At 51.4% G+C, this 26,622-nt stretch overlaps 10 protein-coding genes across 10 annotated transcripts; 4 read left to right on the top strand and 6 right to left on the bottom strand.

Annotated features, from left to right (window-relative positions):
- Nucleotides 1–385: 385 nt before the first annotated feature.
- On the bottom strand, nt 386–1,318 carry N7489_011627 (uncharacterized protein; the record flags this gene model as incomplete). Its single annotated transcript, XM_056717376.1, has 3 exons — nt 386–952; nt 1,158–1,199; nt 1,265–1,318. The coding sequence occupies 3 exons, from the start codon at nt 1,316–1,318 to the stop codon at nt 386–388; spliced, it is 663 nt and encodes a 220-aa protein (XP_056564998.1).
- Nucleotides 1,319–1,639: 321 nt separating this feature from the next.
- Nucleotides 1,640–3,184, top strand: N7489_011626 (uncharacterized protein; the record flags this gene model as incomplete). The annotated part of the gene is made up of 3 exons (XM_056717375.1): nt 1,640–1,678; nt 1,741–1,800; nt 1,862–3,184. 3 exons carry the CDS (start codon nt 1,640–1,642, stop codon nt 3,182–3,184), a joined length of 1,422 nt encoding a protein of 473 aa, XP_056564997.1.
- A 206-nt stretch (nt 3,185–3,390) lies between these two features.
- Nucleotides 3,391–5,206, bottom strand: N7489_011625 (dolichyl-P-Man:Man(7)GlcNAc(2)-PP-dolichol alpha-1,6-mannosyltransferase; the record flags this gene model as incomplete). Its single annotated transcript, XM_056717374.1, has 3 exons — nt 3,391–4,796; nt 4,852–5,133; nt 5,197–5,206. 3 exons carry the CDS (start codon nt 5,204–5,206, stop codon nt 3,391–3,393), a joined length of 1,698 nt encoding a protein of 565 aa, XP_056564996.1.
- Nucleotides 5,207–5,288: 82 nt separating this feature from the next.
- Nucleotides 5,289–5,821, top strand: N7489_011624 (YOS1 family protein; the record flags this gene model as incomplete). Its single annotated transcript, XM_056717373.1, has 4 exons — nt 5,289–5,322; nt 5,376–5,435; nt 5,496–5,606; nt 5,766–5,821. 4 exons carry the CDS (start codon nt 5,289–5,291, stop codon nt 5,819–5,821), a joined length of 261 nt encoding a protein of 86 aa, XP_056564995.1.
- A 1,187-nt stretch (nt 5,822–7,008) lies between these two features.
- creB (uncharacterized protein) lies at nt 7,009–9,510 on the bottom strand (the record flags this gene model as incomplete). Its single annotated transcript, XM_056717372.1, has 3 exons — nt 7,009–9,135; nt 9,213–9,351; nt 9,404–9,510. 3 exons carry the CDS (start codon nt 9,508–9,510, stop codon nt 7,009–7,011), a joined length of 2,373 nt encoding a protein of 790 aa, XP_056564994.1.
- Nucleotides 9,511–11,837: 2,327 nt separating this feature from the next.
- N7489_011622 (histidine--tRNA ligase) lies at nt 11,838–13,463 on the top strand (the record flags this gene model as incomplete). The annotated part of the gene is made up of 2 exons (XM_056717371.1): nt 11,838–13,115; nt 13,188–13,463. The coding sequence occupies 2 exons, from the start codon at nt 11,838–11,840 to the stop codon at nt 13,461–13,463; spliced, it is 1,554 nt and encodes a 517-aa protein (XP_056564993.1).
- A 434-nt stretch (nt 13,464–13,897) lies between these two features.
- Nucleotides 13,898–15,485, bottom strand: N7489_011621 (putative ubiquinone biosynthesis monooxgenase (Coq6); the record flags this gene model as incomplete). The annotated part of the gene is made up of 3 exons (XM_056717370.1): nt 13,898–14,596; nt 14,658–15,256; nt 15,317–15,485. The coding sequence occupies 3 exons, from the start codon at nt 15,483–15,485 to the stop codon at nt 13,898–13,900; spliced, it is 1,467 nt and encodes a 488-aa protein (XP_056564992.1).
- Nucleotides 15,486–15,834: 349 nt separating this feature from the next.
- N7489_011620 (sorting nexin-4) lies at nt 15,835–17,425 on the bottom strand (the record flags this gene model as incomplete). The annotated part of the gene is made up of 2 exons (XM_056717369.1): nt 15,835–17,025; nt 17,132–17,425. The coding sequence occupies 2 exons, from the start codon at nt 17,423–17,425 to the stop codon at nt 15,835–15,837; spliced, it is 1,485 nt and encodes a 494-aa protein (XP_056564991.1).
- Nucleotides 17,426–17,917: 492 nt separating this feature from the next.
- On the bottom strand, nt 17,918–20,482 carry kexB (kexin kexB; the record flags this gene model as incomplete). The annotated part of the gene is made up of 2 exons (XM_056717368.1): nt 17,918–18,680; nt 18,735–20,482. The coding sequence occupies 2 exons, from the start codon at nt 20,480–20,482 to the stop codon at nt 17,918–17,920; spliced, it is 2,511 nt and encodes an 836-aa protein (XP_056564990.1).
- Nucleotides 20,483–22,101: 1,619 nt separating this feature from the next.
- N7489_011618 (uncharacterized protein) lies at nt 22,102–26,404 on the top strand (the record flags this gene model as incomplete). Its single annotated transcript, XM_056717367.1, has 5 exons — nt 22,102–23,407; nt 23,488–24,764; nt 24,818–24,943; nt 25,001–25,203; nt 25,264–26,404. The coding sequence occupies 5 exons, from the start codon at nt 22,102–22,104 to the stop codon at nt 26,402–26,404; spliced, it is 4,053 nt and encodes a 1,350-aa protein (XP_056564989.1).
- Nucleotides 26,405–26,622: the final 218 nt, after the last annotated feature.

Genomic DNA, 26,622 nt, shown 5'->3' with positions numbered 1-26,622 from the left:
TTTTAGCCGATTATTCGAATGACGAAATTTGTCTTTCCTAGTCAAACAAAACACATGCCTCATGGATGTCAATGAATGAATGTATATGAGCCATATGCTTGTTTTTATATCCCAGCATTCATGAATTTGGACACGGATTACCAAATTGAAAAGTGCATGCAGCGTTATAATGATATTGATTCTCGGAAAACGAAACAATTTCAAAATATTCATACTTCATCTTTGTTATAGCATGTCTATGACCAGCTTCAATAATACCTCCCCAATGCATACTACCATTAATCAAAGACAATTGCTCAGGTAGAATGCTAAATTGACCTAAGGCAAACCTGAGAACCCAAGAAAGAAAGTACAAAGCCCATACTCAACAACGGGCAATAACATCTTACTCGTCAGTCTTGCGATCCTTAAAAGCGTAAACAAGTCTAGCAGACGCAACCTTCCCATCCTTAGTAACAACAACACGACGAGTATGACGTCTCTCGCCATCAACAGTCTCAAATCCCCAAACCTGCTCAGCAGTCCACCCAGACTCGGTATTCTTCACAAAGCTCTGCAAGAACACGGCCTCGCCCTCCTCAGCCAGGAATCCCTCACTCTTCGACCCATCAATGAGAGTCTCGCCAGTCAGGAACTTCTGCACCTTAGCATCTTCCTCAGGCGAGCCGACCTTAGTCTGGATCTCGATGACAGGGCGCACAGCGCCGTCCTCGCTCTTCGCGCCGGCGATGTGGCGCGAGCGGCCCTGCAGCTTGCCGAAGATGTGGTCGACGTGCTCGCGCACTTCCCAGTCTAGCTTGCGCTCTTCCTTGGTGCCTTGGATGCCGCCTGTGATTACTTGCTGCGCATCGATGTGGATGAGTGCTGGGTTCTCGCTGTCTGCGTACTGCTTGACGTAGATTGTGACTGTCGCGTAGGAGAGAGCCTTGCGCATGACCCAGCCCATTCCTTGCTGTTTGGGTTTGTTAGTTGGGTTTGTGGGTAGGGTTTATGTATGGTGTAGTGCATGGTGGGGATAATATAATGATTGTTATGACGGGGATCGTGAGTTATGAATTTGTATGATTGGAGGGTGAATCATGACAGGGGTAATGACAGGCCTGGCTGTTTTATATTGGGGTAACTTGGCGGGACGGGAGGTTAGGGCTTATGCATACCAGAGTTAGAATGGGGTCGGTTGGGTTAGAGTGGGTTGAGTCCTGTTATACATGAGTATTCAATTTGATTTGCTTTTTCTACAGCTTGAGTTCTCGTTGGGACATACCATCTCCCATTTTCCACTCAAGTCCTGAATAGTAACATCAGCAGGGGCGGCCATCTTGAAGGTTGATGTATATAGTAGCTGGTTTGAAGATGGAGTGCGGGGATGGTGGGGGGAAGTTGATGAGCCACGAAAGAGTGATTTGGTCAGTTGAAGAGAAACTTGGAACTTCAGGGGTAAAAAGAAGAAAAGGAAACGGTTTCCAAGCGATGCCACTTAATATATAGTTGTCTTGGAACGGGCTTCAAGGCCCCATTATGTCAATTGCATGTGGTTGTTCCTCAATCCGAGGCAAGAGGTCACATGATCTGCTGACTGTACATGTGATTAAGGAGAGTTCGGTGTTTACTATACGTACTTGGGAGCTACAATCCAATCATGTCTTTCAATAAGAAATATGCCGGGCTTCCTGATCTGGTGAGAATTACCGGAATACCGGATGTTGATATCCACTGAGTTTTCCACTAACTGTGACCCAGGACCCATCCCCAGATATCTATGAAACCCCCGACTTGACCGATGAAGCATCCACCTTGCCCGTGAGTTCGCCAATTCCACGCCAAGGACACGTCAATGGGCCTAATCATTGATCTTCTCTAGACTGCCACTATCCGCACAGACTCCGACCATGATGATGCAGGCTCAAACTCCGACATCGACCGCGAGGGTGTCAACCCGGACCAGGCGCGTATGCACTTCATGGGCGCGGCCGTGGACGCCCGCGACGTCAATTTCTCAGATAGCATTTCCATAAAGCGGCAGGCTTACCGGAGCAAGAGTATGAGCCGCCGCCGTCGGCGGAGACGCGAGGATGGGGTAGAGGAGGTTGGTGACTTGAGTGACAGTGAGGACGAGTCGCTTGAGCGGAGGCTTGCGCGACTGCGGAGAGAGGTCGAAGATCTCAAGGTGGAAATGGCGAACAAAACCGACGCTGAGGCGGGAGGTGCGGCAGCACCTGAAAAGCCAGGAGAGAACCTAGGTGATGGCGTTGCGGAGCTGAGCCGCGCTCTGGACAACCTGCACGCCTCGCGAGGTGCGGCGAACTCACCACACTCGGCTGCTGCTTTATTGTCCCAGAAGCTTGGACCCGAGACTCGCTCTACTACAGACGCAAAGACACAATCCTCGGCCGATGCATCGAAGGCAGTCTCCACAGTGCCGGCCCCAAATACCTCTTCGGCAGGGGTTCTCTCTCACGCGGCAGCATTTGACAGCCGCCTAGCGCTTCTTGAAAGCTCCATCGGTATCTCAAGTTCATCCAACCCATTCATAGCCGACGGCATCAACGAGTCAACGTCGCACCCAGTCCTCCCAGCTCTGGACCAGCTCGCCTCCCGCCTCTCAGCACTAACCGGACTTCTCATCGGCACGAGCCCAGCAAGCACAGCGCCAGGAGTATCCAATGCCGCGCCAGGCATGACAACCCCACACATGGAAGCTCTCTCCACGCGAGTGCGGAAGTTGACCACCGACGCCGAGGCGCTCACCGCAGCGCGCAGAAAAGCCTTCGAGGCCGCAAAGGCCGTTCACAACGCCCGACTAGCAAGTTCCGACACCGAAGTCGTCCCTGCATTAGAAGCATCGACTGATGATGACCATGCCGCCAAGATCCAAGCCCTCTACACCACCCTCCCAACCATCCAGTCCCTGCACCCGCTGCTTCCAAGTGTTCTCGAGCGTCTGCGCTCTCTGCGCGCCTGTCATGCCGGCGCGGCACACGCCGCGGACTCACTCAATGAGCTCGAAAAGCGCCACGCCGAGATGGCGTCGGAGATCGAGCAGTGGCGCGAAGGTCTCACGACCGTTGAAGAGAAGATGCAACAGGGCGAAGCTGCTCTCCGCTCAAACGTGGAGACTGTCGAGCCCTGGGTGCGTGATTTGGAGTCTCGTCTGGCGCGTCTGGAAGGTCCCGCGGCACTGTGATCTATTTCTTGTATCTACTTTTTTGATCTGTTCCGAGGCAGAGGTTTGATGAATAATACCCAGTTTGCATGTGTCGAGTGTTGAGGGCATATTGTAGTGATCTTCAATTGTTAATATCAGTTCCATACCAGATGGCCCTGTTGACTTTTATAGAAACATAGAAACATCATTATAATATAAGCGTAGCCAGACTAACAGACCAGACTCTACCCCTTTCTATTCACCCGCCTCAACACTTGAACCCTCGGCCTCATCTTAACCTCAACCCACCATCCACGCGACAAAGTATTCCTCACATACTCGCGCAGACCCTCAAACAAATCCACAGCACGCGCACCCGCAATGGTACGGATAACACGGCGCTCAGCAGTTCCCGTAGCAGGAGTCCCAGGCTTCAAAACCGAAATCCCCGCAAAAGAATCTACTACAAGCACCCTCTCCCATTCGGAGGCAGGGAGTGCACGCCGAAGACTTGTCTCATCAGCATCCATGAAGCCAGCCTCGTCATCCGCCTCGACAACAACATAATCAAACCGGTCCCAGAACCCACTAGTGGATTTAACGGTCTTGTCTTCGGTCTTGTCGTATACCCATCCCGACGAAGCGGGTTGTTGCAAGAAGCGTGTTACGCCCGTTTGGCAGGCAAGGTTACCTAGGTAGACATTGACAGGAGCATTGGTCTTATCGTGCAAGTTGAGGATAGAGTGTTGATAATGCATAGCGTCGAGAGCCTGACCACCAGGGTAATTTGCCGCGGACGCAGGAAGAAGAACAAAATTCGACAGACAGAACGCGGCGAGTGTGGAGATGGCCAAGGCGTGTGTCGCCAGACGGGCAAAAACAGAGCGCGAGCGATGCGTCCAGAGATATGAAGCGCCGAGGGCTGCTACTGCCGTGAGGGAGGGGATGATGTAGACGATGAAGCGCCATTCCTTGTGTGGCTGGAAGCTGTAGATGGCGACAAAGGACAGGGCCGGGATTAGAAGTGCCAGTGCGGGGGATCGCGTGGCGGGTTGTCGGAGGGCGATGGGGATGGCGAGGAGGTAGGAGAGGGGATTGAAGAGGAGACGGGGGAGGGCGTTTAGGAAATAGAATGTCCATGGCTCTGTGCCCCATTCTGAGGATTGGCCTGCCAGGACGTTGAAGCGGAAGGCTTCGAATTCCGGCCAGAGTGGGAAGCGTTGCCAGAATGTGCTGTCGAGGTAGATTGTGAGGGCGAGGCCGGTTGTGAGGCCTATTAGGCCTGCGATGACGGTGTGTTGGAGGTTGATTCGTCTGGTTGCTAGTAGGAAGAGAGTCTGTGTTCCGACTAGGAGAGCTAGCTCGGAGCGGAAGATTACGCCTGCGGTGGTGAGGAGGGCGAGTGCTAGGCTGTATTGCTTTTGGTCTTGGGATGTTGGGATACGGCTTGGGAGGAGCAGACACATTGCTAGCGTTGTCATGCTGAAGGCGAACATGTTTGATAGTGGCCTTGAGGCATAGAATATCAAGTGGAACTGGCTTGCTTGGAGTAGGATATACCAGATAGCTGCTGGCTGGCCGAAGCTACGGCGCAGGCCTCTTGCATAGATTGCTAGAGAGGAGGCATTGAGCAGGCCCAGAATAGCTCGAGCTAGATGCCAGGGTTAGCTTGGTAGGATGTATAGCAGTATGAATCCATGCCGTACCTAATAGCTGTCGGTTGATCTCCTCATTCAACCAGATCACAGGCTTCGAGAGCATAGCAAGGGCCACAGCGCCAATGGCGCTCCGGGGAACAGCCCCCGGGAAAGAGAAATGGTCATAGTTGGTGCGGTTGAGATTCAAGTCGTTGAAGCCATTGGGTAACCCGTTGGCTAAGATATCATGTACGGCCTGGACGTGGAACGACTCCTCGACTTTGGTGTATGGAGCGACGAGGAGATGAAGGAGAATCAAGGCCGGGAAGAGAAGAGCGAGAATCGCAAATGCTATAGAAACTCAGTTAGTTTATTGGTTTATCAACTTGGCGTTCTTATATAGAGCAAACGAACTATATCCCATGGTGACTGCATCCGAGAAGAGTGTTAATCCGGAGATCTGGCGCCTCCCGCACTTCACCTTTTAACATCCCCAACCCGCAAAGATGTTTTTCTTCGGTCTTGGGAAGCTGTTTTATGGTATGTACTTGTGTTCCTCATTCTTCAGCTTATACTAATATTCTAACTTCCAGTCATCATCCTTATCATTAATGCCATCGCCGTTCTTTCCGAGGACCGCTTCCTAGCTCGCGGTATGTCCCTCCCCAGCTACACCCCGAAGATGAGAACCTAACGAATACTGGAATATACAGTCGGATGGGGTCGCACACAAGCCGAGCCGGGCTTCGGCGCGACATACGATAGCACAAGCGTGAAAGCGAAGTCCGTCAACCTGATCGCTAGTGTGCGGACCGTGATGCGAAGTACGTTTCCCAACCCCCGCACCCCAATATAACCAGGGCAGTCTGGCATCTTGGATCTGAGTGGTAGTTTTCAAGATTGAAGTCGTCGCAAACTGCTCTGCTTTTATAAAATGCGACACTCCATGGCCTGAAGGAATGGCTAACACATCCACAATCCAGTACCCCTTATCGTCATCAACACAGTCATCGTTGTCTACGAGCTGATTCTTGGTTAAATTCGCCCTTTCACCGTTTTCTCCACGCTCCGAATTCTCTCATGGATCCGTTGCGACCCAGCCGATAGCTACCCTGCTGTCTGCCAACCTACATAGCTCTTCACTACGACTTACGCTGTGACCTCCCTTCCGACAAGCCATTCATAATCCGATACCTCTATATCATTAATGACGCCTAAGCCAGAAACGCGGCACGATTCACACGAGCATGGGGCATACTCGGGGACAGAAGGTGGAACTGGGTTATGTGTAATAGGACCGGAACACCCCTACGAGGCATCCACTTCATGTTTTCGCTGGTGAAGTCGTTGCTTGGGGTGACAGGAACAGTGACGTGCAGCGAATAGCCCATCTTCCCCTCCGCGCGTTTGTTTTGATTACTTCTGGCCTGTACCTATATACCCACCAAAATGCTAGAACCGCAATGGACACATGACTGAGACACGGTTTACGTGAAGTTCGGAGGACTAGGTATGGTGTTTGTAACAGCATAGCAAACCTCTATTTTCTATTCGTTCTCTTATCGAGTTGGTGACCGGCCTTTCCCGTGTATAGATGACCAGATGACAGTAACAAACCGACACTGCACGTACGCAAAAGTTGGAGCAACGGACTGAACAAATGTTAAAAAAGGAGAAGATTCGCTCACGATTTAGAATGAGACATGTAAGAAGAGTTCAAAACGCCGAATCCGATAAAAGACCCACGCTCGCCAGCAAGAAATAGCAAACCCAATACGCCTCTTTTCGCAAAACTGCCAGGATTCGGTCCTGTATAGGTATCACGCCGTTGTACATGATACAAAAAGCGGCAGTGGTGAAAAGCAATGGCAGCAAGAGAGAGAAAAGAAAAGAATACAAATCAATCAGCAAGATACAATAGCCCTGGAGGGGAAGCAAGTAAAACAGAACCAGTGGGATCTGAGATCCAACAGAGTCTAGAAAGACATGACTGTGGAAATACCCCGGGGTCGAGGACCTCCACAGGAGAATGGAAGATGGGGAAGCGCAGATCATAAGAACATGATAGTACATCCATTAGAGGGAACTATGTGCAGAAGCAAAATTTGCGCTCATATGTGCAAGATGATAGGGGGTATCTCCGTGAAAGCCAGGCTGAAGATATGAGGTGAAAAAAAACAAAAGCAAAAGTGCTGTCTGAACAAGAAAAAAAACACGGATTCTAGTTCATGCCACTTTCTTGAAACTGAAAGATCTCCACCGAGGGGTATGGCCGGGCTTCGTATTGTTGGTGTGTTGGTCTTTGGCCAAGGGCTCGGGATTTCGGATGGGTTGCTTAGGTTGCTTGGGGTTGGAAATAGGTGGGAAATTTCTCGGAGAAGAAACCGGTGACTGAACTGGCTGGACCGGGCTGGTTGGCTTGATCGGCTGAACTGGTTTGTTCACTGGCTGGGCTGGTTCTGCATCCTTGAGGGGTCCTTCTGGCACAACTTCCGGAAGAAGCGGTGAGCTCGACAGATCCGATGTTGAGACTCGGGGCTCCTTGTCTTTGGTGAGTCGATGACTGAGACTGCGGCTGCCTCGTTTTAAGAAGCCGAAACTGCTCGACTTCCTTGGTGATCCATTCTCAGCGGCGAAATCGACCGTGTCGGCCCTACTAGCCTCGATGGCTCTTTTCAGCTCATCTGCCTCTCGTCGCTGCATTTCTCGGTTATGCAGGTCCTGCTCTTTCAGGCGGTTCTTTTCATTCTTATCCTTCTCTTTCTCCATGGCCCGACGTTCCTTCCGTAGTTGGTGATCACTCTTCTTTGGGCTCAATGGGGGAGCTGGTTCGTCAGGGATCGGAGGGAGAGGCGGTTGAACGGTCCGCGGTGAAGCTGGATTGGGCTCTAAGGGCTCTTCTGGGTAGGTAGACAGTTGGGGTGCAGTTGGGATTCGGCTGAGAGGGATGGAGGAAGTTGTGTTATCAGGCGGCGCCTGTGATGCACTTTGGGCATGAGCTAGCGGTGGTGAGAAGGGAGATCCATTAGGCTTTCCGGCATCGCCTGTTTCGGCTGCTGCGGTCGTGGGAGCCTGGTTCTCTTGTGCCTGCTCTCGCATGACAGCCTCAAGAGTTGTCTCTTGATAGAACAGAACATAGGCACACGCCAATCCGGGTCGATCTCCAAAGAAGTTACGCACGTAACTTTTGTCAACCGGTTCGACGAGCTCATCGTCGAATAGCAGCCAGCCACGGTCTTCGGTCTTGATAATGGCAACGTAGTGGCCGTGATACGGTCCTCCGCCAATATGAACGACCACCGCATACAATTCATAAAGCCGGTCGGGATCCTCGGCATCGTCTGTGGTGTTAAACAGACGAAGATGGTAGGGATAGACGACGCGATGGAACAGCTTCTGTAGTCGCTGCAAGTCTTCTGTGTATTTGAAACGCTTCAAATGCAAAGCCAACACACGAGGCAAACGTTTGATTTTCATTCGCTTCTCCGCTTCTTGCAATCCACCGCAGTTGTCGCAGTGGAACTTATTGCGCTCACAAAGCATCTCCTCGGCCGAAAACTTTCGGAGACAAGAAGTCACGGATGAATGCTGCTCAAGATCCACGGATAAATCTAAGAACACCTCATCTCGCTGCGAGACCTTTTCACATGTGAGACACTTGGTCTCGGACGTCAGCGTTCCCTCAAACAGCTCGTGAACCCATCTCGTAGTATTTGGTGACTTCGAACCCGTGCTAGGTGTCAACGTTCCCAACGAATCCGCACTCTCTGTTGGTGGCAGAGCCTTCTCTGTGAAGGCTTGCTTCGTGGCCTCCGTTTCAACATTGGCCACCACCTCGTTGAGGAGCAAATTCAAAAACTCATGCGCATCCTGGTGCATGGCGGTCCGAAACATTTCATTTTCACGTCGTAGAACGTCCAGAAACTGTTGCGGGCGAACAATACCGATGCGCGCTTGGCTTCCTACCACGGATTCGAATATGTCCTTGAGCGAAGTGAAAAGGGATTCCGACATCCCATAACTGGAGGCGTTGTTCTTGGTTTCTAGAATCGGAAGAGTCTGCAGTGCTACCTTCTTCTTGTATTCAGGTGAATCCTTGTCCTCCGGCTTCTGATTTGGGTTCGGGGGCACACCCGCCTGGCGCGCGGATGGTGGTGAGGAAGCCTTTTGTTTGGCAGCCAGCGCCTCAGCTTCAAGGTGTGCATTGGGGTTCTGATAACGTAGGTTCTTTGCGAGGGCAGCCTCGAGGCTGTCCATGGGCGTGCGTTGCGGATAGTTGATGACGGCTTCACGGAAGGGAACGGAATAGTAGAGGCATTGCAGGATGGAGTTGCAGTAACAAGTGTTTCCATACTAGACAAGCGCGGGGGCGGTTGCGGTTAGTGACTTTGCGATCCAAGACAGACTCCCGGGGAAAGACCGAGACTCACATTTTCCATTCCGTAAAACTTGTCACTCCCATCGGCACGGATGGATCCCATGTCCTGTAACCTCTTCTCTAGCGGTGAAATCTGCGGTACCTGGAGGTCTTTTTTCACGGGTGGCGCCGTGGCCGGGGGGGTTGGAAGCCTGCGCAAAGTGGAAAGTCTCAAGTCAGCGGTCCCAATCTGAATGGTCTCACGAGAGGTTGCCCGAAGCATCTGTTGTGCTACCAGGTTTGAAAGAGCATGGCTGTAGGGATGTATCACTCACCCCATTCTTCGAGCCCTTGGAGAAGAGGGCCTTCATGATAGCTTAATGGTCGGTCGCACTCTGCATTGATGACAGTGTTCAGAGTGTTTAGAGACCGGAGTGATATATGTGGAGAGATGAGAAGGAAATGAAGCGAGTCCGGGGAAATAAAGTGATTGTCGTCTGATCACATAAGGTTTCTGGGGTTCCGGAAATGAGAGAGGGGGGGGCGGGAGAATGAAGAGATCCAAGGGTTAGGGGAATATGTTTTAAGGGAGATTTAAGAGAAATAGGTTAAAGAGATTAAAGAGATTCGAGAGATTAAAACGATTAAAGCGATTAAAGAGAGTAAAAAGAGTACAGAGATTAAAGAGAATGTAATTTTACACAGTAAGAGAGGGGAGTTTACACTGGAATGGACCCAATTTATTGTAATCTCATACAAAATATCATACATGTAGTAACAACAGTAACAAAAGTAACAACAGTAAAGTAACATCTCCAACTTTGAAATGCAACAGAATCATCCAGAAAAAGAACTAAACATACATAAATATCTCCTCTCGACCTACCCCATTCATCTTAGCCTCTACTCCACGTGGTGACCTAAGGCAGGTACCTGGTCCAATCGCCGAATTTCTACAATTTCACTCTTCTACTATCTCAACAAAAGTATCTCTTTACAGCAAAAAGATACACCGGCTATACCGGAGCCCCATCTTATCTTCATTGGCCATAACGCCTTTTCCCCAGCGGAATAGCCTTTCTCCCCCCACGTCCATGGGAGAAGGACTTCCCTCTCATCGCTCAACCAAGGATTCCAACTAGGTGATTGGCTCTAAGCCGCCCTCGCTCACGGGCCATGTGTCCGCCCCTCGCATGGCGTAGCCACAACGGCCAATGATCATTTCCATCGTGGGGAAAAATGGAAAGTGGCGGTGGAGCCCCCCAAAGTTGAAATGTGACTGTTCCTTACATACTTGAACTCTTTTTCTAAAATGTGACCGGAACACAAAGGGGAATATATCACCTGGAACACCTGGGAGATTCCACCTGGGCACCTGGGCAGTGCTTATGGAATCTGATGGTGGCCAACGTCAGCCCAGATCAGGTTCGAGGTTTCAACCCCTTGCGGGGTCCAACAGGCACCGCAATACCAATTCAGCCATTCCATTCGGTAGTACCACTTACGCACGTTCCCACCCATGGGGGCTAATCTGGGTAATCTGGCTTCAACGTCTGATTAAAACTCACAGGATCTGACCACATCGCCAATGAGAAACAGTAAATTAAACGAGTCATGTCCCTTACCAAATCCGTATGGACGACATGGAGGGGGTGGCGAGCTTGACCTCTTTTCAAGGGGGCTCGGTAAAAGACGCATGTTGGTGTGTATAGAAGATAGGAAAGCAACCGCGCCCGTACTGAATCAGTCTAATCAGTCTAATCAGTTTAGTCGCTCCAGTCATCACTCTAGTCACTTAGTCCTATCGCATGAAATGACGTTACTGTGGAGTAGATCGAGTCAGTTTTCCCCGACTTGAGCGATTTACTGAACAGATGTCATAGCCATTCTAAAATGTAATGTACAATATACAGAGTACAATATACAATGTACCCGTGGACCTGTACTTGAAATAGTCACTGTACGGATGACATCGGAATGTTACCTGGGCCATAGTCCCAAGGAGGAAAGAGCATTTCCCTTCAACCTTGGGCCTGTCCATTTCGGCAAGGGCAGATCCGGGGAAGTCCAGAATCCAGAACTTGGCTATATAACGCCTTGAGGCTTAATATATCTTCTGACAGGTACACAACATACCAATGCCTACAGAGTATGACTTGTCGGGCTTCTTGTGCATACCTACCTAGCTACGGAGTACATATGTAGGTAATAGGTATAGGTAATTAGGCATGTAATATGAGATATCACACAAGGGGCAATTATATCCATTCCATTGCATCTGTACATATGCGCATACATGTATACAGTAACTCTGTTGTTAAGCAAAGAAAAGGACACTTGAAGGGTTGTCCGGATAAACTATATCGGAAAAACATCCCCAATCAGAAAGAATCCCCGTACCAGCAGATGCCTCAGGAGGCCAGGAGATGCCCATTGAACCAAATAATTTTGTTTCGCAGCGCCGTTCTTTTTTTATATGCCGTCCATTCCTGTTCCCTTGCGCTCTGTACAACGAGCAATCGCCATTCCATTTGGTCTGACTCCAATTTCTCGCCTGACTCATTGCTCTTCCCTGCAGAACCGTCGAGTCATCTCGAATAAAAATAATATCCCTGCCCCCACCATCCCCCACCAAACAAATCATCCCCGCCGCACTCGACACTTTTCCACCTCCCATCGCTCCGCTCAATCAATCACAATGGGGAAAGACAAGGGACCTACATTCAACCTCAAGACCCCGAAGGGAACCAAGGATTGGTCCGGGTCCGATGCCCTCCTCCGAGACCGCATTTTCACCACCATCGCGAACGTCTTCAAGCGCCACGGCGGTACCGCACTGGACACCCCAGTCTTCGAGCTGCGCGAGATCCTGGCTGGCAAATATGGCGAGGACTCAAAGCTCATCTACGACCTGAAGGACCAAGGTGGCGAGATCTGCTCGCTGCGCTACGACCTGACGGTGCCGTTCGCGCGCTGGCTCGCCATGAACCCCGACGTCCGCAGCATCAAGCGCTACCATATCGCCAAGGTCTACCGCCGTGACCAGCCCGCCATCAACAAGGGCCGCATGCGTGAGTTCTACCAGTGTGACTTCGATATCGCCGGTACCTTCGATGCTATGGTGCCCGATGCCGAGATCCTGCGCATTGTCAGCGAGGTCTTCGAGGAGCTGGGCTGGACCGGTCGCTACACCATCAAGCTCAACCACCGCAAGATCCTGGACGGTGTCTTTGCCGTCTGTGGTGTGCCGGACAAGATGCTCCGACCTATCTCCAGTGCCGTCGATAAGTTGGACAAGATGCCGTGGGCGGATGTGCGCAAGGAAATGGTCGACGACAAGGGCCTTGATCCTGAGGTGGCAGACCGTATTGAGCAATACGTTATGAACAAGGGCTCGCGGGAGCTGCTCGACTCTCTCCTGAAGGATGAGACCCTCAACGCCAATGCCTCTGCCAAGGCCGGTCTCGAGGAAATGGCTCTGATGATGGACTACCTAGAGGCATTCGGCGTGCTGGACAAGGTCTCATTCGACATGTCCCTTGCCCGTGGACTGGACTACTACACCGGTGTTATCTACGAGGTTGTCACCGAGGGTTCGGCTGGTGTGCAAGCCGACTCCCCGGAGGCACAGAAGGCCGAGAAGTCCAATAAGGGCAAGTCCAAGCAGCCCGTCGAGGAAGAGGACCGATCCAACGATCCTACTCTCGGCGTCGGCAGTGTCGCTGCCGGTGGTCGCTACGATAACCTGGTCGGCATGTTCCAGCCCAAGGCGCAGATCCCCTGTGTTGGAATCTCATTCGGTGTCGACCGTATCTTCTCCATCACCAAGGCACGTCTCGAGCGTGAGCAGAAGTCCGATGCCCTTCGCAACAGCGAGGTCGACGCCTACGTCATGGCCTTCGGTGGTAAGGGCTTCAATGGCATGTTGAAGGAGCGTATGGAAATTTGCCAGAAGCTATGGAGTGCTGGTATCAAGGTAAGCCTCCCACTTCAGTCACTTCAGTCGATCTTGGTCTATTTGAACAATTACTAACATCCATGTCTCCAGGCTGAGTTCTCCTACAAGCTGAAGCCCAAGCTGCCCCAGCAATTCAAGGCCGCCGAACAAGGCGCCATTCCCTTCGGCATTATTCTCGGCGAGGAAGAACTCGCCGCTGGCAAGTGCCGCATCAAGGAGATGGGTCTGCCCGAAGGACACCCGGAGAAAGAGGGTGTCGAGGTTGAGATTGCCTCCCTGGTTCCCGAGCTGCAAACCCGCCTTGCTAAGAAGCAGCAGGGTGCCATCTCATCTCTGGCGCAGCAGTTGCAGGGCACCAGTGTTTAAGCGTTAGACAGTTGTGGGTTTGCATTTTTCATTTTGTTTTCTTTAGAGCGTGTTTTCAGAGGGTTTCTATGTTACCCTAAAATTGTGTAGATCTCTTGCATTGTCGGGCTTGGGAGCTCGATGGCCTATCAAAGGACTGGGAGGTTATTGTTAAGAGAAAAGAACTATGATATCCATGGATTTCTCATAGACCGGGTTGGTGTCTTTATTGGAATTGCCAGAATACCCAATTCATTGCATTTCCTGTGCTTTTGTTTGATAGAGGTTTTATAATATGGCCACACGGCTTATATCACGACCTTGTCACTCCAAGGTTGAGAAGCAAAGGTATTACTTAGTATAGAAGTACAGAAGTGCAGAACTATAGAAAAGGCTTGCCTAAAAAAGACTAGAAGTACAATACACAGAAAAAGCCATACATATACACACCCCAACTAATACCCCTCCGCATTCTTCATCAAGAACGACTTAACAAAAGGCAACCGATCAACAACGCCTAGTCCAAGACTGCGCGCCAAAGCAACAGGCCCTTCACCAGGAACATTATACATTTTATGCAGGAGATCGCAAGCGCCGCCGATCTTCGCATTGGGCAAGTACCGCTCAGACGAGTATCGCTCGAGAGTAAGCAAGTCACCAATATCCATACCATGCGAGACAGCGTACTGGATAGTCTTCGAGAGCGAAGCAACATCCGCCAAGCCGAGATTAAGGCCCTGTCCCGCGAGCGGGTGGATGACGTGCGCGGCGTCGCCGACGAGCGCAATGCGCGGCGAGATGTACTGCGCCGCATGTCGGAAACGCAGAGGGAAGGAAGCGACTGTTCCTGTCTGCACGGCTGTTGCCGCGGGAGGGATTTGGGATGGGAGGGGGGTGTGCTGGGCGCGCCAGGTGAGTTCGTCTTGGTGGGATGTGGAATCGGAAGAGGAGGATTGCATGCCCATCATGTAGGTGAGGTCTGTCATGTCGAGACGGAAGGCGGCGTTGACCATGGCGAGGAAGGCCGGGGTTGGGAGGGACTTTAGGTACGCGGCGTTCTCGGGGGTTGTTGACCAGACGAGGGTTGCGTGGTTGTCTGGTAGGGGGGAGGAGGGCGATGGGGCCGCCGAGAGCGGGGAGGAAGCGCTGGTAGGCTGTGCGCTTTGAGGCAGGGAAGGGTGGGGTGGCTGGCTCGTCGAGAGCGAGGGTTGCAACTACGCCGTGGCGGCCGTAGTCCCAGCCTTGGGTGGGGATGTCTGCGAAGGAGCGGACGGGGCTGTTGATGCCGTCTGCGCCCACGAGGAGGCGGGCGGCGATGCGCTTGGGTGTCTCTGTTTCCGCGGCTGGGCCTGTGGGCTTGACGGCGAGGACTGGCCAGGCTGAGAGGTCGGGACCTTCGGGTTTGAGGTCTGAGCCGTTCTCGATGGAGGCGACTGTGGCGTTTGAGAAGAGGGAGAGGTTCTCGTCACCTGAGTCGGCGATTCGGCGCAGCAAGGCGCGCACCAGGTTCGCGTTCTCGGTCATTGTTGCTACAGTGCGCATGTCTTCAAATGGGGATGTCTCCATTGACCAATCGAATGATATTCGGGATCCGGTTTGGCCGTCCCAGACCTGCATGTCCTGGTAGTCTTGCACGCGATTGACATCGAGGTGATCGTAGGCGCCAATGCTACGCAGGAAAGACACGGTCGACGGAGTCAAGCTGCTGACCCTGTTGGAGAACTGGTTCGGTTCGAGGTCCCAGGCTTTGGCTTTGCGGAGATCTTGGCTCTCGATGAGGGCGACTTTGAGCTTTGAGGTAATAGGCGATGCTCCTGCAGTAACATAGTATCAGCATATGCCCTGCTTATCTGCATTATGCTGGTTATACATACGAAGTGCAGCCAATAACCCTAGGCCCGCGGGGCCACCTCCAACACAAACCACATCGTAGAGGTCCGGGGAATCCGATTTAGACCCAAACCGCCGTCGGCCAGCGCTAATGCCATGCCGGCAGGTTGGGCAAACATACGGCCGAAGGACGGCTCTGGAGATTGGACGCATTGTGTTTGGTGATTCGGAGGTTGAATCGGACGATCGAAGATAGAAGTGCAGTGCAAACAGTACAAACAACATTAATGCATACAGCTCCGGGGGTCATGACTGGTGATAGGACTCCCTCTCTTCGTTTTAATGGCTCTTGACCTTTCAATACATGGGAATTAATTTCATCGCTATCCGTACTCATCTGCTATTGAATCTGACGCCTGTGTGGCTGCATATCTGAATAAATGAAGAGTCATGATGGTATTGCGGGTATGAAACACTGAATAAGCTAGCGAAAGCGACAGATATGAACTGCTATATCGGACTCGGTCCGGATAACGACCCAAGCATGCTTACATCGGAATAGCTAAATTGCTCCGATAGCAGCCGCATCAGAGTCATGTCCAGGCTCAGCTTCGCCCTCCATTTCGGCTACAAACCGCTCCCATGTAGAAAGGACGCCCTGATAGAACTCGATGTGCGAATCGGCAAAGGAGCCGAGTCCATCTCGGAACTCGACCGCCTTGATACGTTCGAAATCTGCGACTTCGCGGATAACCTCCTCGTCGAACATCTCGGATGTAGTCTTGGCGGACTCGACCTCGCGGGTCAATTCGTCAATGCGGAGCTCAAGCTTCCGCACACGCTCGCGACGGGACTGTTCGTGGTCGACGCCGCGCATGTCCTCCATTTTGGAGCGGATGAAAGATGCGGGGGAAGAGGTGAGCGGGTTGGAGGCATAGTAAGCTGCTGGGTTGGCAGCCAGAGAGTCACGCTCGGTCACGGCTTTATTGCGGTAATCGACCAAGGCCTCGAAATCGAGCTGTTTCTGCTCGCGTGTCTTCAGCAGGGACTTGAGGGACATGATGTACGACTCGGCATCGCGCAGCGAGCCCAAGTAGTTCTGGTCGGTGTGGTCCTTCAGCCCGCGCATCCCGCGCGCGGTTTCTTCCACTGAAGCTGCAAAGACCTGCAGTGGCATCTCAATGGCAGGCTCTAACGGGACGAGTTTGCGGAACTGCGTCGCTAGCTCGGCATAGTCCGTCTCCAGATCAGACTCACGTCGTGCAACCCGTGCCACGGTCTTCTCCACATGTGATAGGTCTTCGTCCAGCTTATCGGCCTTCTCTCGCACCTCGATAAAGCGCCGGTCTGGCTTGTGCACTTTAGAGAAGGCGTTGACAAAGGAATCAGTAAAGTTATCGAAGATACCAGTAGCCGCACTATCCGACCCGGTATTTGTTGATACCCGTGTTGAGTGCAGGCGCATATGCGCATTCCAGTCCGGCGATTCCAAGAAGATAGTGAGGAGAGGTGCCCGCCGAAGCACAGGGTGAAGTGTCAAACGCTTCAAAAATCGATGCAGAGACCAAGCTCGTCGCGTTGTAAACTCCGGCCCGAACCGATCTCCCCGCACGTACTCCATCTTGTGCTTGTCCGGGAGCGGCGGCACAGCGCATGCCGGGTATTCACGATAGAGCGTCTTGTATAGGAAATAGAAATCGGTGAAGCGCCGCCGAACAGTAAAGTCGGGCTTCTGGAATGATTTGAAGTCGGTCTAAATATGTCAGTTATGGTCCACTTGAGGAGATATAGAGGTCGAGAGGTCTAGGCAGCAGTTGCACCTCCACTCCCCGACAATATATGCAAAGAAGAAAGCATACATGTGTGGTAACCAGGTACGAGATATATGCGTCTTTTGTCCCGTCATTTTCTTTTAGCGGAGAGTCTACTCGGCACTCGAGAACACCATCGCCGATGCCCGCCAGGTCCACGGCGTCGGCTAGCGGGCCAGCTTGGGGCTCTTCTTGGGCGGAGCTCATTCTCCGCTTGCCATTGGAGTCGCGGTGAGTTTCACTGGGTTCTGCTGCATCTGTACTTGCAGTTGTTGGCCGTGAGACATCGCTGTCTGGGTCATGCTTCCAAGACACACTATCAAAGTCGTCATGTTGATCCATCGTTGAGGGTTGTCGGTCGGCCGTAGTCAACCGGCTGATAGTTGTTGGAACCCCAGTAATGCCGAGAAATCAATATTTGCAGGAAATGTTTGATCAAGAAGTGATAGGGACCGAAAAGGTTAAAGAGGTGAATGGAGGGGAAAGTTTGGAGGTTGGAGCTGAGTTCAATGATCGCCGTTCCCCAAGGCGGAGTTCCCGAAGCGGAACGTCATCGCTTATCGCTTTATTACTAGAATCGACCTTACAAGTCCCTGGCAAAGATTTAATTGTCTTTTATTATTCTAGTGATTCCTGGAGAATTGCTTCATATCTGCTAGAATTATCTTTTTAGTATGCACAGCACACTTTTGAATTCCTGTCATATGGGAGATATGCAGAAGACCTTAGTATTCTCCGTCTATTCCCTGTGGACGATGCTCTCCAATTTTCACCAAATTCAATAACAGCATATCGCAACACCAAACAAGATGCAAAATGACTATCCACATTAGATTAAGGTTTTTCATGATGGGGGCCATCATGGGATGTTCCATCTTCACCGTCTTTTTCCTGGATATTGGCCAACCCATCACGATACGGCTCATCATTATCGCTGAACATTTCCTCGTCACTCTCTCCGGCGAATGCGTTATACAGTTCGCCACCACGACGTTGTGTTCGACCAGATGCTCCAGTCATCGGTTGCATCTCGTCCTCATCCTCAATCATTTCAAATTCGTAGTCATCGTGAGCAGTGGTACGACGACGCTTGATTCTCTGTAGCTGGAAGTAGACACCCAAGCCAATGAAGAAGGTAATGATCATGACCAGGGATGCATAAATCCAAATCTGTGTGCGTTTCGAAGCACCAAAAGTGGGAAGCCAAGAGGATATATAGTCTGATCCGGCAGCGGAAGGGGAGGGGGTTTCAGTTTCACTAGCGGTAGTGTTGGTGGGTATCTTCACATCTTCAACAGGTGTGGGCTTTGCCTCTGTTGGTTTTGGCTTGGCGTTCACAGGCCGGTCATGATTTTCATCTGGGTTGGGAGGGGCCTCGGTCTTTGTTGGAGCCGCCGAAATGCTAGTCGTGGCGACAGGAGCATCCTCGTAAGGATGGTCATGATCATGCTCATCGGGTAGGGGGTGAAGCTTTTGTTTGGTTCCATCAACGGCCTCACCCCACAGATTGAGTCGCCAATCAATAAATGTGCCGGAGTACTCGTTGACATCGGCGTCCTTCACGATGATAGACCAGTCGCCAACAGGAGATTCACCCCTAAGAATAAGTTAACAGAAGCGCATATCATGGGGTTGGAAGGGAAACACATACCAATGAGCGACGGACATGAAAGTCCAATCGTCATATCCAACCGGCATGTCATCCTTCCTGCGGGCAACACTCAGGTAGCTGACGATTCCAGCAGGGCTGCGCAGTTCAACGCTCAGATCACCGCGGCGGGTGTGGTTGACATTCATAGTCACAGTGACATGTTCCAATTTAGCGATGTTGGCTTCCTTCAATTGATCAGCAGTCACCGTATAGCGACTGAGCAGACCGCGATCACCCTGGGGGATGTCTTGATGTACTCGCAACCATGGCGAGTGAAGCCAGGCCTGTGGCTTCACGAGTTCCCAAGTCTTAGCAAGCTGGACCATAGTATATGTATCGACCTTTCCATAGCCCCAGTCATGACTAAACTTGCGACCAGAGGGCAGGACCTGCCAGCTACCGTCGTCTTCGCTCACCGGAACCGCCGTCTCCACCATCAAGTGTTGTAGATCACGCCAGGTCAGGTCAGGGCGTGCGCTGAGTGCGAGCGCCGCGCTGCCTGCGGCCAGCGGACCAGCCGCAGAAGTGCCACCATGTCCAGAGAAGCACTTGTTTGCACCCACGTCGGTAGTGTGAATATAATCACCAGAGCCGCTGCTGTATGCGACCACAAGTTGGGCAGAGCATGACTCGGAGTAGGACGGGTGATTCCCTTCCCGGTCAATGGCACCAACTGTAATACTGTAGATACTGTTGGTATACCCATCGAAGTTGCAGTTGTCCCCGTAGGCCGCACCGTTACCGGCGGCAAAGACAAAGACAGAGCCTTTACCCCCTCTGCCCTTTTGGACACCGTTGGCCATGGCTCGTTTGATCAAGATTCCAGGCGCATCCATCGTGGCACCATCATCGATGGGGCCCCATGAACATGAATATATATCATTCGTTTGGTAGGCGAAGTTGATAGCCGCCGCTTCATCGACATCATCAATAGGCTTGGACAAGATCCGGATGCCGGCTATCTTGCTATCGTACGCAACACCGACTCCGCAAACATCGTTCTTTGCTGCCGCGATCTCGCCGCAGCATCGAGTGCCATGCTTATCGTCAAGCAGAAGAGGGCGGGGTTCCGGAACATTCTCGTTGAAATCATAGGAGCCTTCTGGGAGGTAGTTGGGTTTGAGATCGTTGCTATCCATGTCCAGCCCATCGTCAACAACCGCAGTAACAACCCCTTTGCCGGTTATCCCCTCCAACCACAATCCTGTCACATTGAGATCGTGTCCGGGCTGCAACGTGTTGAGAAGGTGCCATTGTTCTCTGAAGATCGGGTCAGTGATTCCTAGAGTTGACATGGCATTCGTTTGGAAAGCAACGGCCTGCCGATTATCCCTCTTGTCCAGCGATCTATAGGGTACGGAGACGGGCGGAAGTCGTTTCTGCAATCGTTGTCTTGCTGGAGCAATCTTATGCGACCACAGTATCTTGTCTAGGGGATCATCACTTGTCCCGCGCGAATCGATACCCTCGGAGCGCCGCCGGAGCTTTCGCCTGGTCCGTAAATCATTCAGCAAGGTGTCAAACTGTGCCGTCTGTTCCCGCGGTAATGAGAACGTGTGGTGGCCATCTAGTTGGCCAATTTGGCCCTCGTGGCGTGCGCCTAGGACCTGTGCGATGTGTGAGGGAGAGATGGTATCGTCAAGGTGGAGGGCGAAGAAGTCGCGGGTCTCTTGAGAGCGAGGGTGTAGGCTTGCGGACACCGCACCAGCAAGGCCTAGGGTGGCGATGATGCCACTGGCAATGCGCATGATGAGGGATCAATTGATTTCGGTGGAGGAAAGGAACCAAGGGAGGGTTGTGAGGTTCGAGGTATCTAGCAGGCGGTTGCCATCGACAGTTCCGGACCGTTGAACAGCAACTCGATAAGCAATGGTTAAGGGTGTATGTGAATAAAATGGAGATTCCAACAAAACGGTATTTCCAAGGTTCCAATAATAGTTGTTAAGAGGAGGTTGGAGCAATGCAAGACACCACCTGGGGCAGGTCAAGGTAAAATAGGAGGATCGTCAGAGGCCACCCACACGGGTTCCTATTGAGTCTCCTAAGAGGTCTATTGAGCTCAACTTAGCTTATTCAAACAGAAGCTAATTCCTTTGGCAACTATAAAAGAAGATTTGGGGCGTTTTAAGGCCACGGTTTCTACTCCATAGTCCGTACTATATTACTTGCCTTGACCAGATGCCCAGGTGGCTCTTATTTAGCTTACGTAGGTACGGTCTTGGCCCCGGAGGCGAGGCAGACGTAGATATGCCAACTGTTCGCATAGGAGACACTACTGCGTACATAGTACTCCGTACCGATATTGTAATTTTCATCTGTTTATCTGTTAGTCCATCCATATTGACTGTAATAGTTCAAAGTCCTTGCATGAATAACGTAGACTACCTAGGTATAAACATCTTTTCCATTTTCACTTTAACCTCTTGCCGCTTTATGCTGGGTATAATTGAGAACGCCTTGAGGCTACAAAATACATATATGTAGGATGATCCGGTCTGAAATTTACCCGGTGAGTTGTATCGAACAATAGAACATCAACATGAGTACGTTATTGTAGTAGTATGGAGTGCTTTATATGTTACTTGTGTACAAGATCATATATGCTCTAGATAAACAGTGAAACATACATAGTTTCCCAGTATCCAGGTACATACGAAATACTCTTTATGTATGCTCGTACTATTAGCTGATTCAAATGTTCTAACAATAGCCCATTCCACTTCCCATACCAAATTTAAGAATTATGCTTAATTCTATATATTCTTTGTTTCTGTACTTCTATATTTCACTATCTGATATTTCATATTTCTCCTAACGTCTTATGATCTACTCCGTATATATATTGCCTCTCCAAGGATCACAGCCCTTGATAAAACCTTCGTATGACAATGGCCCCGCGCGAAGGCTGGGGATAACCAGCCACCGGGATATCGGATGTATAGACCTTGCCTTCCATTTTTTTCCTTGGACTTGTTGGACTTGATTGAAATCTTTCTCTTCTTTTCATCTCATCTTCTACCCCGTTGACACCCCCATCCTAGTCTTTATCGGTTCGCCTCTTATACAGGCCAACTTCCCTGTCACCGCTGCGTGGACCTATACCCCCCGCCCAACTTGGCTTGTTGCCTACGAATCAGCTCGGGCCATGGTGTGGTGACCCTGCGTTAGGCATCAGATCAAGTCGCATTGAACTCGTTTCAACTATTTCGAGAAATATCAAGTGATCCTCCCCCTAAATTTGCTCAGGTTGCCTTTGGAACCAACATTAACGATTATTGTTTTAGTTGGGTTCGCAATTGCGTATACTTGGCACTCTATCTACGCATTTCTCCGACTATTGCCTTGGGTCCGGGCGCAAGTACACATAATGGCTGCTATGGCAATGCGTGGATCGCGCGATATGGCAAATGGCAGCTCCAACCCCCACATTGCCAACGGAGCGCAAAGAGCTCCAGGGAGGCGCAATCGCAAAAAGGCTCCTTCCATGGAAAGCCATGAACACGAAGCGGAATATGATGAGACGAAGACAGCTCACACGAACGCAAGAGATACCAATTCATCAGGGCAGATTGACAGGTCTTTCTCGGCCAGAGCCCGAAACCAGCCCGAAGGAAACCTGAACTATACAACCCGCAAGCCGATTCCTCCATCCACTTCAGAATTACCAGAGGAATCTACAACACCACGAGCTCTTCCCACAGAACCCCACTCCCAAGAACCCGGTGCAGCTATGCCTGAGATCCATGTCCAGTCACCACCGCCTGTGTCTCCCCCGACTCGGTCCAATACCACACGCTCCGCCTCCGCCAGTGACTCGCGGCGAGATTGGGCATCAGAGCGATCTCCCCTCCAAAAGTTGGAAGTAACTTTGACTGGAATCAGCAAGGAAGAGAAGCGGGCACGGGTACAACAGGCGGAAATCAAAGCCCGAGAGCGGCTTGCGCGCAAGAAGGCTGAACAAGAGAAAGCCGAATCGGTGGCAGAGGTAGCACGTGAAGCACAAACACAACGTGCGCAGCCAGAAAGCCGACCAGCCCCCGGCACAGCCAGAAGGAACGAGCGGAGAGATATTCCAATTGGGGATGGCATGCGCAATGGACATGCGGCTGCAACACCACAACAGCGACAATCAGAAGGCACGGCTGTACGTCACAACAGGACAGTTTCAACAAATCCTCAATACCCATCTATTCGCCGACCCGAGGACCCCCAATATACACGTGCAGAAGCCACTATCCCATCATCAGCTAAGATAGGCAATGTGCCTAGACGATCAGTCACAGTTAGCGGACCTGCCGCGAAACCAGCACCTACCAACAATATCAGCCACAGTCGCTCGATGTCCCAAGCAGCCCCTCGACCTATGCAGGCTCCCGGTGGCCTAAGAGCGGAGACAACAGACGAACTTTTAACAGCACCGCCTCAGGGTAGTGCCGAGTCGCAGGTCAAGCCCAAGAAACAGTCTGTGTCCTTCAATGTCCCACCACCTACGCCCCCACCAATATTTGAGTGGAGGAATGCACAGCCTGCTCGGCTTGCGGCTCCTGATTTTGATTTCCAGAATATTGATATGGACCGCAGCAAGGCGTGGTGGGAAGGTGGTGGTAGCAAAGATCGCAGAAAGAGCAGGGCTCTTCCCAAGAACTACAAGTCCCCAGCTCAGAAGTTGACAGGTAAGATCCTCCGCCATCCTGGTTCCAAGCTACTTTTTTTGTCGCAGAATCATCGAAATGTATTTACTAACGCTCACTAGGAATGACTGAGCACAAGAACTTCCAACCCCACCTCTTCTTACGATGTGGACCTTTGCTACGATACACAGGTATCAAGCGAGTCAAGGTTGATGGAGCCAGCGGTTCCATTGAAAAAGATATATGGCGAGGATCTATCATGATAGTGACTAAAGATTCTCGCTCCTCCTACGAAACTCCACCCACACTGAGACTATTCTCTCAGCCGATGGATCTTCTTCCTCCTCCACCCGTCGTGATCAGCCATGAAGATGGAATGCAACTGGCTCCCGAATATGTTGACCCAACCGCCGGGCTCATGAAAATTGGCCGTGATGGGCGACCGCTTTACGTGAAGCCAGTTGAACATGTGGAGGAGCAAGTCGACCTATCGTTCGTTGAGAACGATGATGGCATCTACGAGCTCTCACCTAGTATGATCGACTATACCAGCGAAGGCGCCAAACAACCCATGCCTTCCAACCGGATGCACGCCTCCGATGGCGAGACCGCAAGTCTGCACCGAGATATCCCAGGAGCTCGTCTGTACGCCGATGCTGCAAGAGATGTAACATTCTGGCGGTTCAACCTAGAAGTTGAACTGAGCACAACGCAACAGCGAATCGCTTACCGGATCAACCAGGGACCTGCCTTGGGATTCTGGGTGCCACCGGTTGGAGAATCCATGAACATAATATTCCACAGTGGTAACGGGTTCAGCCCGTCTGCAGACTCTGATCGAGTCTGCGGACCTGATCCGCTTTGGCGAGATATCCTTAATGAGCATCAGACTCGTCCCTTCCATGTGATGATCGGCGGTGGTGATCAAATCTTCAACGACTCGGTTATCACAGAGTCGACATTCTTCCAGGAATGGATTAAAATTAAAAATGTTGCCGAGAGATATGGGGCGTCATTCACACCCGAGTTCCGGGCTGAATTGGAGCAGTTCTACCTGGAGCGCTACGCTGCATGGTTCTCGCAGGGCCTCTTCTCGTTGGCGAACTCGCAGATTCCCATGGTCAACATGTGGAACGATCATGAAATATTTGAAGGCTTTGGTTCTTACCACGATGATTTCATGCAGACTTCTGTTATCTCTGGAATTGGAAAGATTGCTTTCAAGTATTACCTACTGTTCCAGCACCACAGTGTTCCCGATGAAACCGAGACAGATGAGCCTAGCTGGCTTCTTGGAGCTCATCCTGGTCCATATATTGAACAGAAGAGCCGAAACCTGTTCATGTCTCTGGGCCAGGGAGTTTCACTTTTGGCTCTTGACTGCCGCACTGAGCGACGGGTATGGATACTCCATCTTTCGGACTTGTGGACTACACTGACATGTTTTTGCAGAGCAATGAAGTTCTCAGCGAAGAGACTTGTGATTTATTGTGGGACCGCTGCCACAGGGAGATCATGAAAGGAGAGACAAAGCATTTGGTCGTTCTCACAAGTGTCCCTGTTGCTTACCCCCGAGTGGTACGTAATCTGGTTGCTTCTGTCTTTGATCAGACTTAGAACTAACATTGACTCCAGGCAATGCTCCGCAATTTCATGAACAGCCGCAAGTCCCTCGGCAAGGCTGGAGTACTTGGTGGGCTTGTAAATCGATCTGGCGGGAATGTGGAGGTCTTTGATGACCATTGGGCTGGCAAGCATCTCAAGTCCGAGCGCACATGGTTGGTTGAGGATCTTCAGGATCTGGCCGCGGAGAAGTCAGTCCGGATCACAATACTCAGGTAAGACCCGACACTGCACTCCAGATTCCGAACGATGAAAAAACTAACCTGATCCTTCAGTGGTGATGTCCACCTGGCTGCAATTGGGCAGTTCTATTCGAATCCCAAATTGAATATTGCCAAAGACCATGATTATCGATACATGCCGAATGTTATCTCGTCTGCTATTGCAGACATTCCGGAGACCGACCTCATTGCGGATACGCTCAATAAGCGGAATACAGTCCACCACATGGACTCGAACACAGACGAGGATGTCGTTCCCATCTTTGTCCAGGATGTGAATGGCAAAGCCCGCAACAACAAGCGATTACTACCTCGGCGAAACTGGTGTTCGATCCGTGAGTATAAGCCCGGATCTACCCCACCTGACACACCCGAGTCGGAGATAATAGAGACCCCACCACCTCGGCCAAATAAGCTGCAGCGAACATTGTCGCTGGGTCGTGGAGACAAGGGTTCTGCCGAGAAGCCTGGCATTCTCAGGCGCCTTTCTACCCGTGGACCACCTCCCACGAGGACAATGAGTTTCAACCGAGGCGATGAGGCTGCTTTTAATCGACGTGCAAGCGTTGATGTGCCCGCTCAGCCCCACGAGAACGGGGACAGCTATTTCCCAGGACCTGGGGGCCCGGGACCTGCACGACCTGGCAGCTTCCACCGGCGACCAACGAATCTCAGTCAAAAAGCGGTAAAGAAAGCTGCCAAGCAGGGCGATGATGGCGCAGGCGCCTACATCAACCTAGAAGGCGGGCTCGCCATCACTTTGAACCTAGAGATCAGCCCACAAGACCCATCGGGTGTTACCACACCCTACAAACTGCTCGTCCCAGCACTGCATTACGACGGGACCGAGTATGACCCGCCCCCAACGCAGATTGTCAAGGGCTGGAGAAAGTTCCTACCCCGCCGCAAAAAGAACAATGGGGAAGCAGATGCGCAGCGCGAAGCAGAAGAAGATTACAGTGATGACGATGACCAAGACGATTACGAGGACCACGACCTTATCAATAATACCCGCGCTAACGCCGCCACAAGCCAACAACATCAACCACAGTACGAGGGATATCCTGGGAGTGAAGAGGATGGAGATTCTGAGGGCGAAGTCCCTCAACGTCTGCCACCGCATATGATGGCTGAACACTCCCGCAGTCCTGAGGAGCGTAGCCGTCCACGGAAGAAGTGGTTCGGCGTAATCTAATGTACTATATTGACGTTGGGCGTGGCATTTTCTTTTTTTTTTTTGCGATCTGATGATTTGTATGGATTTTTATGACTTGAGATAGTATTTGACGAATGAATCACCTAAACACGTTCATACCAACATGTGATGTTCAATCCACGATCTCTCAAGTACAACGTAGAGCCGAAGTATACAACTTCGGCCCGGAAGAAGCGCCTCGGAGTGAACTGATCCAT

Source organism: Penicillium chrysogenum (genome assembly GCF_028827035.1).
Source record: "Penicillium chrysogenum strain IBT 35668 chromosome Unknown utg000005l_segment0_segment0, whole genome shotgun sequence".
Classification (NCBI taxonomy): domain Eukaryota; kingdom Fungi; phylum Ascomycota; class Eurotiomycetes; order Eurotiales; family Aspergillaceae; genus Penicillium; species Penicillium chrysogenum.
This window is presented reverse-complemented; position numbering and strand designations above follow the sequence as displayed.